At 32.7% G+C, this 12,425-nt stretch overlaps 1 protein-coding gene across 1 annotated transcript in view; it reads right to left on the bottom strand.

The window, feature by feature from the left end:
- Nucleotides 1-12,425, bottom strand: part of LOC145194156 (uncharacterized) — an 84,344-nt gene that overhangs the window by 47,511 nt on the left and 24,408 nt on the right. The window contains exons 11-14 of the mRNA XM_090069229.1: nt 3,882-4,038; nt 3,732-3,803; nt 3,272-3,406; nt 2,158-3,168 (exon numbers count right to left, since the gene is read on the bottom strand). Of these exons, the coding sequence (XP_089925355.1) occupies nt 2,158-3,168; nt 3,272-3,406; nt 3,732-3,803; nt 3,882-4,038 (1,375 nt within the window). The remainder of the gene's footprint in view (nt 1-2,157; nt 3,169-3,271; nt 3,407-3,731; nt 3,804-3,881; nt 4,039-12,425) is intronic.

The raw sequence follows: 12,425 nt of genomic DNA on the forward strand, positions 1-12,425 counted from the left end.
CCTCAATCAAATGTTATCCTTATCTTATATCACACTTTATCCTCACTTTTTATCACTCCTTATCTTGACTTTATACCACAACTTCACTCCTACTCCTTCCTTTCTAAATTTCACTTGTACATCTTCCCCTTCAAGACTCCCCTTCTCCCTTTAAATGTTAGGGGAATTTTCATCCCTTAAGATACATTTGATCTTAACTTTTAAGTTCCTTAAGCAATTTTCATTGAACGATTCATTGTTCATCAACTAATAAACACAAAAACAAATTTTAAAAAAATGTCAACTAAAACAACGGAAAAACTGAGTTGTATATTGCTATGGAACAGCAGAGATAATATTATCAAGACTTTAACGAGCTCCTATAAGTTTGATGACGCAATTTAACTAAAATATGATAAAGAACATTAAGATGCCCGACAGTTGTTTTGCCGTGGGATGTGCAAACAAACGAAAGGCGATAAAAGCTTAGGTTTTTGCAGCATCCTCTTCGGCTACACAAAAAGTCTCTAGCACAAGAGAAATTTGTGGTAACAAGCTTTAAAACGTGACAAATGCTCAACAAATATCCCAGCAAGCTTTGTTTTTGATGACTGATGATGAAAGATTGAAATACCTTGAAAAAATATTCCAATTATCTTACTTTACCTACTAAACTTTTTTATCGTCAAAAACTTTTAGAGTTTGTGAAAAGATTTTTCAATATCTAATAAATATCATAAGAATATTTTAATGTGTTTTTATCTAACAATAGTGGAGACTGGGGCTAGTTGGCTACATTTTTAGTTTTTGAGCTCTTTGATATCTGGGTGAACATTTTAAAGGATATCATTGCAGTTCAAAAGAATATGAATTTGGCAAGCATGTTCAAGTGTCAAACATTAAAAAAAAAAAAAAAAATGGTGGCCCAAAATGGGTCTCCTAAAAAGAAAAAAATATGTGCTAACTTACTCCGGCCCGAGGTAAGTTGCCTATACTCTCAGGGTAAGTTGGCACACCATATAAAAAGAGACAACTTTAGCAACATTAAGTATCTATTTGCAGAAAGCGTAATAAAGTTTAAGGATGGAATGCAAGAGCCAAACTTAAGTCAAGTTCGACTTTGTCAAATCAGACTTGAAAAATTAGCGAATGCGTAAACGAAACTTGGAAGCTTCAAGTTCGTGGTTGAGTAAGTCGAACTTGAAAAATAGTCAAGGCATTGAATTCATGGCGCTTATCGGAAAATGCACTTAGAAACCATTAGCGGCAATGCATTTTTTTAACGGGAAAGACCTTTTCTGAAACAAATTCACATTTTGATATTTGACTACAGGGCCGCCGAGAGCCTTCAAGCCGCCCGTAACAAAACCTTTTTTGGCGCCCTTATAGATTTCGCTTCATATATATACTTAGCATAGAAGCAAAAAAATACATTATGCCTTTATAGCTACTTTAACTTTATTTCATTTTTTGCTAACTAACCACAGCATAAACAATTCCTAATTTAAATAAAACTCTCGAGCTTTTTTCAAGGCAAAATTATAAATTACTTCATCATATGACTTCATCATAAGACAATGATTTCGCAAGATCATTTTCAATAGACAACATCATAAGATTTGAAAGTCGCTCTTGTCTCATGGTAGCTCTGAAGTGGTTTTTTATAATCTTAAGTTTACTAAAAGATCTTTCACCCTCTGCAACGGATAATGGTATTGTGTGAAAGATGCGCAAAAGTATGCATATCAACGGGAAAATTGGTTGTAAGCCTTTGGAATATATTTGATTTAAAAGATTGAGAGAGTTGCCTCTATTGAACAAGGAAGATGCTTTCAACCGGTCAAAGTGACAAATTTCCTCAACAAGACATCTTCTTTAACGTCATTTGAATAGAATTTCGCAAGCTGACGAGCTTTGTCATCTTGTGAAGAAGGGTCTTCATACTGAAGCCAGAAAAAGGAAAACTGAAAAGAAACCTTTTTCACCACATTAAAACTTGATTGAATTTGTAGAATTATGTGGTCCAATGCCACGTTGAAAATATTTAATTCAAAATTTTTTTCTGTATTGTCGAGGTAGTGGGATATATTTGATTGCGTTTCACTTTAAATTCTGTATTAAAGCCTAGGTTTCCAGCCACTAGCTTTGTTTCAGTCAAAATAAAATTCCACGACGAACGAATGCGACCTAGGTCATCTAGAAGTTGTTGAATGAGATTGACTTCTTTAATGGTGATTGACTCCGACTGGAGACATTGACTAACACCATAAATATTTTGCAGTGTCTTATACCAAATGGTCAGGAGAACTACTGATTCAAATGATTTAAAATATTTTCCCAACGATTTCGCTTGATTTAGCATGCCCGCAGTTAGGTCAAATTGATTAACGGCTCTATCTAAAGCAGCAATGATTTCTCGTGGTTTTTTCACTAAAGGTTTTACAGCTGCAATGTGGGCTGGCCATCTTGTATCTGAGAGCTCGTGAAGTGATAGAACAGTTTCTTCAAGAAGAATTTTCCATCTGGCTGGGCTGCAACTAAAGAACACGTAAAGGGCTTGGATATTGCCAAAAAACGTTTTGAACTCAGCGCAAGACTCAGGAGCATGAACTACAGCTAAATTTAAACTATGCACACCGCAAAGAATGTATAAAGCGAATGGATTTTTTTCCAGTATATGAGCTTGGGCTCCATTATAGATTCCAGTCATATTAGAACAACTGTTGTATCCTTGGCCTCTCAATTTTTGTAAATCGTGATTCACTTTCGCTAAAACATCGCAAATTAAATAAGCAATATCTGCACCTTTTTTTTTCTCCATATCTTCAACGCAGAGAAATCGTTCTTTAACTTCCCAAATCATCTTACCCGAGTTGAATCGCACAAATCGAAGAACAAACGTGATTTGTTCGGTGTGAGATACATCTGGGGTCCCATCGGTAATTATCGTAAAATATACGGCATCTTTTACTTCTTTCACAACTGCTTCTTGAACTAATGTAGCGCATTCACTGATGAATTCGTTTTGTGATTGCCAGGAGAGATAATGAGCTTGTATTCTGGTTCCCTTATTTTGATGACGAGCAACTGTTTCAAGATGATTCTTTAATGTTTCGTTGTGACGAGAAATAAGTTCAAGGCAACTTAAAAAGTTCCCTTTCTTGTTCTTCTCCATCGACGAATATTGCTCTAAAACAATAATTTCTACGTTAGTTAAATGTATATCATAGAAGTTCTGTAATAATAAAGAACTTATTCTTAATTATTTAGAGTTCTGGCCTAGAATATTTACCTCTAAATGATAAGTTTTGAGATGCTAAAAATAAAGTTGCATTTAAAATACAACGAAGTATTTCACGCCATCTGGCTACTTCCTTTCCTAGTGCCTTTTGGAACTCTGAGTCAATTCCGTGCTGATTGACAAGAGCTTAGTGCAAAGTCTTCCAATTAAGATAATGACTTTGATGAAGTGGGTTACTATGATGACTTTTGATACGATCACTCAATTTTCTCCAGTCATTTCTTATTCCTCCATTCCAGCGAAGAAGAAGAGATCCATCCCCACTGGATCCGAATTTTTCACATCCAAACAAAGAACACGGGAAACAAAGAAGAGAGTTTGACGATGGGCTCCATATCAAATAATCTCTTTGAACTTTTTCTCCATTAGGCAATGAAATGAAAAGAACTTCTTTTGGGAAGGCCCTGTTATTAGAAGCATCGTGGAAAATCATCAGGTAAAGTTGACGGACCTTTTTTGATTATTTCTTCTTTTTCTTTTTGCTCAAGAATCGATGGCCAGAGCGCTGGGTCATTTTCAACGCCTGAATTTAAAAAAATGAATTAAAACTTAATATTTAATTAATTATTTAACTACTTTCAATTATTGTTTGTGTAAAAACCTTTATTTTCTTCGGATTTCAATTCATCATTAAAACTGTCGTCTGTTTCATTTTCCACTGAACCAAGAGAATGTAGATCAACAATATCCTCAACGCAATCATTATTATCATAATACGATAATTCTATTGTTTGTTCTGATTTACTTAATTCGGCCGACTTGAAAAATGATTAATTATTATTCGTAAATTGCTTCGAAAATAATATATACATATATATATAGGTCTATATATATATATATATAGACCTATATATTTCTGCTAACTCACCTTCAAATCAGTATTTTGATTAGTAGCTTTGTAAAACCAACGTAATTCTTGGAGCGTTTGTTTATTTTTTTCACATTCTTTTGTCCTTTTGGAAGCAAATGCCCTATTTTGGGCACCAGAAAGTTTTTAACGATTCATTATTAACAGTTACTGTAAATAATCGTACGCATCAATAAAATAATAGCATAGTCAACTACGCAAGCTCATCAAAAAATAATAAACTCAATCTCAAAAAGCTAATATCATAAATCAATATTTCAATAGTTAAATATAAATCTTAAACATGAATTACAATGAATAAGTTGATCGTAAAGAGTTGAAAAATATTTACTATTACTTTCTAAATTCTGAACAGAATTATTTCTAAAATGTATTCACAGTTTGTTATTGCTAATTATTAACGTTTACGTTTTTTTACTTTAGTCTGATGAATGCGAAAATCTCAAGGGACAATTTTAATTTAATAGCGTATAGAGTACGAAATCAATGATGAGTTCGTATTTTAAAATTTTTTCGAGGAATTAAAAATAATGATATAACGCGAGTAATACATACATTTCAATTATTGCATTTTAAGATTAAAAAAACTATTTTTGTTTTACTTTGGCATCTGGCGCCCCATCGACATCTACCGCCCGGGACAAACTGTCCCTTTAGCCCCCCCCCTCTCTCGGCGGGCCTGTTTGTCTAATACAAGATTAAATATAAAGTCATTTACATTGTAAAAAAAAACAGTCTTGCTATGTATTTTTCATTAGAAAAATAAATTCATCTTGGGACTTTCAGTTCCAAATCCTAGTTGAAGGTAATCAACAGTTGGTCATATGTACCACTTAAGTGATCAAGACAATATCTCTTGATTTCTCCATTTTAGCAGATTCCATTTTAACTAAATTACATGGAAATATTCTAGAAAATACAGAATCCTATTTTGACGCCTTTTGAGGATGATACTATACTACAATGTATATTTATTTATCTTTTTCCTAATACTTCAATGAAAATAATGGTTTTTTTTTTACAAATACTGTGAAGACTATTTTAAAATTGGTTTTCTCAATGCTAATACTATATATATATATATATATATATATATATATATATATATATATATATATATATATATATATATATATATATATATATATATATATATATATATATACAGGGTGGCCCATAATTAGTGTCCCATCTTAAAAAAGCAATTCCTTGAAAACTAGGGATGGAAAACTATTAATTTTGCTTTGGTTTTTGATATTATTATATATTTTGATCTATTTACTGCTGCCTTCACTCACTTTACTTGTTTTTTTAGCAATGACAAGACCATCACCATATCGGCAAAGTATTATTGATTTTCATGAGAAAGGAGTTTCAGCACGCGACATCCAGACTAGACTCAAAGTGCCGCGAAAGCTTGTTTATAGAACAATTCAACGCTTCAAAGCATTGAGAACAATGTCAGATCGTCCACGCAAAGGAAGAAAGCGCTCCGTGGTGACTGATGCAAAAATCAAGCAAGTTCGTGAACGGGTGCGCCGCAACCCAGAACGCAGTATGCGACAAATGGCCAAACAGCTCCAAATTTCTCGAAGTTCTCTTGGAAGAATTACCAAGGATTATCTAAATTTGACAGCTTACAAGAAAAATCCTGCACAGCTTTTGTCTCAGGCATCAAAGCAGAAGCGCAAGGATCGCTGCAAGGATCTCCTCGCCCGTTTCGCCAACAACGCTCATCTCAACATCGTTTTCACAGACGAGATTTTTACAGTTCAACAACATCACAATGTGCAGAATGATCGTGTCTACGCTTCCTCAAAGCCTAATATCACAATACAAAAGGCAGCACATCCTCTTTCAGTAATGGTGTTCGCGGGTATCAGTGCCACCAAGAAGACACCATTGATTTTTGTTCAACAAGGCGTTAAAGTAAAAGCCCAAAACTATCTGAATGACGTTTTGATCAAAGAAATACTTCCATGGAGTCAAAAGGAGCTTCGTAGACATTGTTGGACATTCATGCAGGATAGTGCTCCAGCCCACAAAGCCAAAATTGTGCAAGATTGGCTCGGCCGAAACACCCCCGATTTCATCAAGCACAATGAGTGGCCTCCAAGTAGTCCCGACTGCAATCCCATGGATTACTCAGTGTGGAGTGTTCTGGAAGCTGAAGCGTGCAAAAAACCGCATAAAACGATTGATTCTCTGAAGAAAGCGCTTCAAAAAGCATGGGATTCGCTTTCACCCGCCTACTTGCGTGCCACCGTAGATGACTTTCCAAAGCGTCTTGAAGCTTGTGTGAAAGCCGATGGTCGACATTTCGAAAAAAATCTTTAAATTTTATTTGATATTGTTAATAAATTGTTTATCAAAAAGTTTTATGTGTTTTCCATCCCTAGTTTTCAAGGAATTGCTTTTTTAAGATGGGACACTAATTATGGGCCACCCTGTATATATATATATATATATATATATATATATATATATATATATATATATATATATATATATATATATATATATATATATATATATACCTACATATATGTATACCATTTATATATGTAGGTATTCCAAACGAGTCAATGGAGATCACATATGGGGACAGGTCTCCTAAAATTATTGGGCCACATATAGAAACAGAAAAGAAAACTTTTACGAAACCATTGATAGCACCTTGCTTATTAACACATGAAAAAGAACAAATTTTAACGTTAAACAAAAATCTCTTATTTAAAAAAAAAATGCAAAAAGGCAATATAATAAAATTCATAAGTAGAAATAACTAATATTAAAAAAAACTCACTCCAGAAAAAACAACAATACAAACAAAAAGAACATGAAATTAAAAGTCTGGTCCACAATTTGATTTCTCTTTGTTTCTCCAAAAATATTTCTTGTGAATGCTTCAGCGTCATCTTCTTCATTGCTATTTTGTATTTTATTGCCTTCCCAACGATCATTTTGTAGAAGGGCAATGTTGTGAAGCACAAAACAGGGTATTATTTTAGCTATAAAATTTTGCAGTTTTGTTCGTAAGAGATTGTTAAGGCAAGAGTATCGTTTTTTGATATACCAAACAATATTCAACAACAATATTCAACAACAACATTCAACATGTTTGTACTTCTCAAGTTCTAATTCTATCGAATTTCACTTTTATTTTTTGGGTTAGAAAAAAGTGTCATTAAATATTGCGCTTACGAGAATAGGCAGAATCACCTAAAACATGAACATAATGGGGAGCTTCTAAAACTTCTTTAATAGCTGAGTTGGCAAAAACTCGTGAATCATGAACACTTCCAGGCCATTGAACACAAGCAGATAAAATTTCATTTGAAGCACCTGCAATGACCTGGCAAATTAATGAAAAAAATCCCTTTCTGTTTTGATATATCTCTGCGCTCTCTCTACCATGAATTATTATAGGAATATACGCTCTATCAATTGCTCCGATGCATCTTGGGAATCTTTGAACTTGGTAAAATCTAAACAATGGTTGATAAATATATATTCTTTATCAAAGAAAATTTTAAAGTTTGCAGGAAATAGCAAATGGCAAATATTCATGAAAACTTATAATCACCTTTGGTGAATTATCAAAGAATCAGCTTCTGTTGGAAACTTTGTGTACTGAAATCTTTTGTTAGCAACTTGAATTGAAATGTTCTTCGCCACTTGACAAAAAGTTGACTGATTAACTTTCAGCTCCTCCAAATCTCCTATTACTCTCTAAAAGAGTTTATTTATTATTACTTGAGTTGGTATAAAATGATGTTATTTAAAAACAACATAAAATCTTCAATAAGAAGGTAAAATTATCTAATGCCATTTCTTGAATATCTACTCACTTGGAATGAACCAGTAGCATAAAACCGAAATGCAATGGCCAGCTGCTGTACAGATGAAAGAGGAAACCCTCGATTGTTTGCATAGTGGTTAATGTCATTAGTTAATGTTAAATAGGTCTCTTTTGAAAATCTGTATCGACTTTTAAATTCTATATTGTTGTAGACTTCTAAAGGATTGGCTCTGTCAATCATATTCCTTGGTATGTGTTTTGGCATTTCTTCTTCTTCTTCTAAAATGCAGCTCATACCGATTCATTTTTAAACGTTTTAAAACAAGTTTTTTTTTAATACTTCATATTATTGCAACTACTTCTCATGAACTCTCTTTTACTCCTTTTACACGTATCACTTCTTTGTATAACTGCAACTGTTTATTACTAAATGGAATTTACTTATACACTGTATCACATAAACGTGCCTTAATCAACAGCCTTGTGGAATAGGCATATTACAATACAATTAGGCAACAAGGCTGCTTATTATCTTAAAAGTGTAAGGTCTTCATTAGTTGTTAGGATTTAATAATGCTAGAACGTTCGACATTTCAAAATGCTAATAAGCATTTCTAATGACATCATAGTGACATGTTGGATCATTACATACGATAAAGGATGTTTTAAAAAACGTTTTCACAATGATGTTAATCAGTTTTCTGTACTGAATTCATTCACAAATATTCTTTCACAATGTAACCTAGATGAATTACGTCAATATACCTAAGTAGCCACTTTTGCTTGGGAAAAACTCGTTTTAATATTTGCAAAGGTTCTAAAAAGTTATATGATAATAGTAAAGTTTTGTATGCATCAGCAAAATGATAATGGCGGTTTAATTTTTTTTCTTTCTTTTTTTCAAGTTTGGTTTCAAGATTGGTCTGAACTAGACTTGAAAAAATGACTTGAAAATTCAAAGATTCTCGTTTTTCAAGTCTGACTTGAGTTCAAGTTCGCTTCTTGCATTCCGTTCAAATCGGACTTCAGATTTGAAGTCTAACTTAAAAAGCGGTCTATTTTTAGCGGTTTTCAAGTCTGACTTAAGTTGAAGCTCGCTTTATGCATTAGCACAATTCGCAATACAGGTTTGAAGTTCGACTTCAAACTTGAAGTTCGGTTCTTGCATTCCACCCTAAATTTATCCAAAAATAACGATAAAATTGCGTAAAAATGCGTAAAAAAACAAGTCGCAATCCAGTTCTACTAGTATACGGATGATCAGACCTAGTATATGGATGATCAGATCTAGTATGTGGATGATCAAACCTAGTATATGTGTGATTAGATGAAGCTATGGATCCAGTGGATCTTTATATTTTAAAAGAAAGAGAGCGCAATTTTATCAGCTTTGACTATGAAGTTCTAAGGCTTCAGCACAGCGCCTTGGAATTTCACAGTCAAACTAATCAAAGTTCAAGCCACCCCTTGGTGCTTGAATGTAAAAAATACCAGACCTTTCCTGAAAAGGATGTTGATGTTTTGGAATGGTGGAAGCAAAATGAAAATGAAGCACCCTTGCTAGCTAGTGTGGCTAGAAATTATTAGGCTATAGCTAAGACTTCTTCATAAAAAAGAATAGTTATATTATAATTAATAAAAACTCTAGCATGCTAGATTTTGTGAGTCTGAACTAAGGTTCCTTCTAATCTCAAAGATTGGGAGAAAACTTTTAAGGTGAACCGTGAATTACCTCATGTCACACTGCAAACACTGAAAAACACCCAACAAGCAAGAAAAATTTAAAACCAAATTCAAACTAAAACTTACTAGGGGGGTACCTGAAAAGGCTTTACTGTTTTTACGGATACCGATAGTGCCAACATAGTTAACCCGAAAACTCCATCTATACGAAGTGATACACATCAGGGTACCCTGTGACGCAAATTTTAAAATCTTAATTTCGTCCGCGGAAAAAAATTTGAAAGTTCAAATTCAAAAAAAAAAAAATTAAAAGTTCAATTGAGTAAATTTTTGAAAACAATTTGGAAAATGAGGGCTACATGAGGGTTCTACTAGGTAATAGCAACAACTTTTATTAAAATTGGTTTTCTGCGCACTTTCGATTTTCATCATAAGCTTTTGCTTGATTTGGCATTGTGGCAATTAAATCCAACAATAGAAAAATAAAACTTAACCGATTGTATGGTCTAAAATAATGTTATATGTAGTGCTATATGTTTAAATGGAGTTATATGGTCTAAACATATAACGTAATGACGAGAGATTTTTAGCAATAAAGGTCCAACTATAGTAATCATGGTAATCTGTTTTTTTTTTTTTGTACCAATTTTCATTGATTGATTTTTTTGTACCAGATTTCATTGGATTGTACCAGATTTCATTGGATTGTACCAATTTTCATTGATTTATTTTGAGTGGTATGAGCTTACTTCTCAATAAGGACAAAAAACAACTCGAACTTTAAAATTGAATTTTTTTCCGCGGATGTAATTTAAGACGGTTCTAAAATTTACGTCACCGGGCACTATCCGGTATTCGTGATAACAGTGACTTCTCCAACTCAAAAACTAACCCTGAACCTGAAGAGAGTCAAGGGACTCCAGATCAATTAGAAATGAATGAAGGAACTCAAACTTTCTCTTTGTTCATTCTAATGGAACTCCAACAAAGACCAAGTAATAGTAGTATAACTAGCAAAAAGCAAATTTAAGTGACATGATGAACTCAAACGGGAAGGGGAAGGGGAACGAGAAAAAGAAGATGCAAATCTTTTATTACAGTCAGATAATGAATTATCTAATGATTAATTTTCAATTATTGATAACTTGTTTAAAATGTTAAGTGATAAAATCTAATATCCAAATAGTAAGCTAAAAAATTAAATCCAAATAAAAAGATTTTTTAAATTATTGATAATAAATAACAAACTTAAATCCAAATAAAAAATAAAAAAATGTTTTAATCGTACGTAATACTGTTTGGTGAGTTAATAAGTAGTTGTGCATGTCGCCCCATGTGATGTCGGGCATCATTAAAAAGTCGTCCGTTTTACTCGTGCGTTATGCTATTTGGTGAGCTAATAAGGTAGTTGTGCATGTCGGGCATCATTGAAAAGTCATCCGATTTACTAGTGCGTAATGCTTTTTGGTAAGTTAATAAGGGTCGTGCAGTTATTTTCTACTTGACACCGTTAGTTGTTTTTTTTTTTTTTGTATGTCTCGTTGTTGTCTTTTTCAAACACTGAGAAATATCAGATTCGCTCCAAATTTTTTCTAGCGTGTTAACTAGGGTTATAACTTTTTGAACCTTTCTCTAAACAAAAATTTCCTTTATTTTAAACAGACAAACTTTTGCCTAAGAACAATGAAATAAGCTCGAATTCTTCCTAAGTTAAAAAAAAAAAAGAAGCCATCCCGATATCAATTTTTGGAATATAGGGGAACCTGTTGTACCTCTGACCACTTTTTGTTTCCGGGCGTTTTTTTGCTCGACGGTTGAATCAATTTATACCATTCAAAGTTAATGTTATTCTCTTATATTTTGCGCAAAAATTATACTTTTGACTTTTTTCTCATTCAACCAATAAGTATCATTTTTGAGCGTTTTTAAAAAAGTACTCAAATAGTCAATGGTACAACATGTACGTTGTACCTTTGACCGAGGTGTGTTGTTCCTTTGACCGTAATGTTATTAATAAGTTCTTATGAATTATTTGGACTTTTAATAAGTAATCATGACATATTACAGCTTTGCTATATGTTATAAAGAAATTTCTAGCCAACCACATGTCAATAAATGCTTATATAAAACCATTTTGTAAGAAATTAAAGACACAGCCGCAGCAAGTTATAACCAAAAAACATTTTTTGATGGTCTAAAGTAAAATTTTGTTTCTTGTCACTTTTATATTACAATTTCAAGTAAAACGTTTTGTTGTAATTCAATTTATTAATTTTGCTTTGAAAAATAACTACTAACTGCAGCATTACATAAGTCTCCCTTAGTTTGGATTTTTTGATACATTTTGTTTTGTATCTAGTCTTGTACAAAGGGTCATTCATTGTCCTTGTACTTAGGGCCGTGTTTTAAAGTAACACCTACGGTCATAATCCTTATGATTTTGCTTTTTTGTTTTTTTGTAGTAAATAAAAGAAAATGACATCAATTATCAGTACTATTTCGATTTAGTCACATTTTTTTCAGTTGGATGCTATTTACATGGGACGGTTCGGGTTAAGATTGGAAACTTCAAATGTGATTGAATTGTACAAAATGTTTTTAATTAAGTTGTTACTCTCTTTTAGATAATTTAAGAGCAAAAATATATTTCTATAACTTGCTATACTTGCAATTAGAAATGAACTCATTGTACCTAAGTTTACCGATTTTAAAACCCTTTTACTTGGCGGAGTTTTATATTTTAAGTAATTATGTCGATATCAATAGGAAGTAATTTGTATGATATGATCATA

This window comes from Hydra viridissima, unplaced genomic scaffold (genome assembly GCF_058129835.1).
Source record: "Hydra viridissima isolate aposymbiotic clone 2 unplaced genomic scaffold, HvirCarnegie_v1 scaffold_12, whole genome shotgun sequence".
In the NCBI taxonomy this organism is placed as follows: domain Eukaryota; kingdom Metazoa; phylum Cnidaria; class Hydrozoa; order Anthoathecata; family Hydridae; genus Hydra; species Hydra viridissima.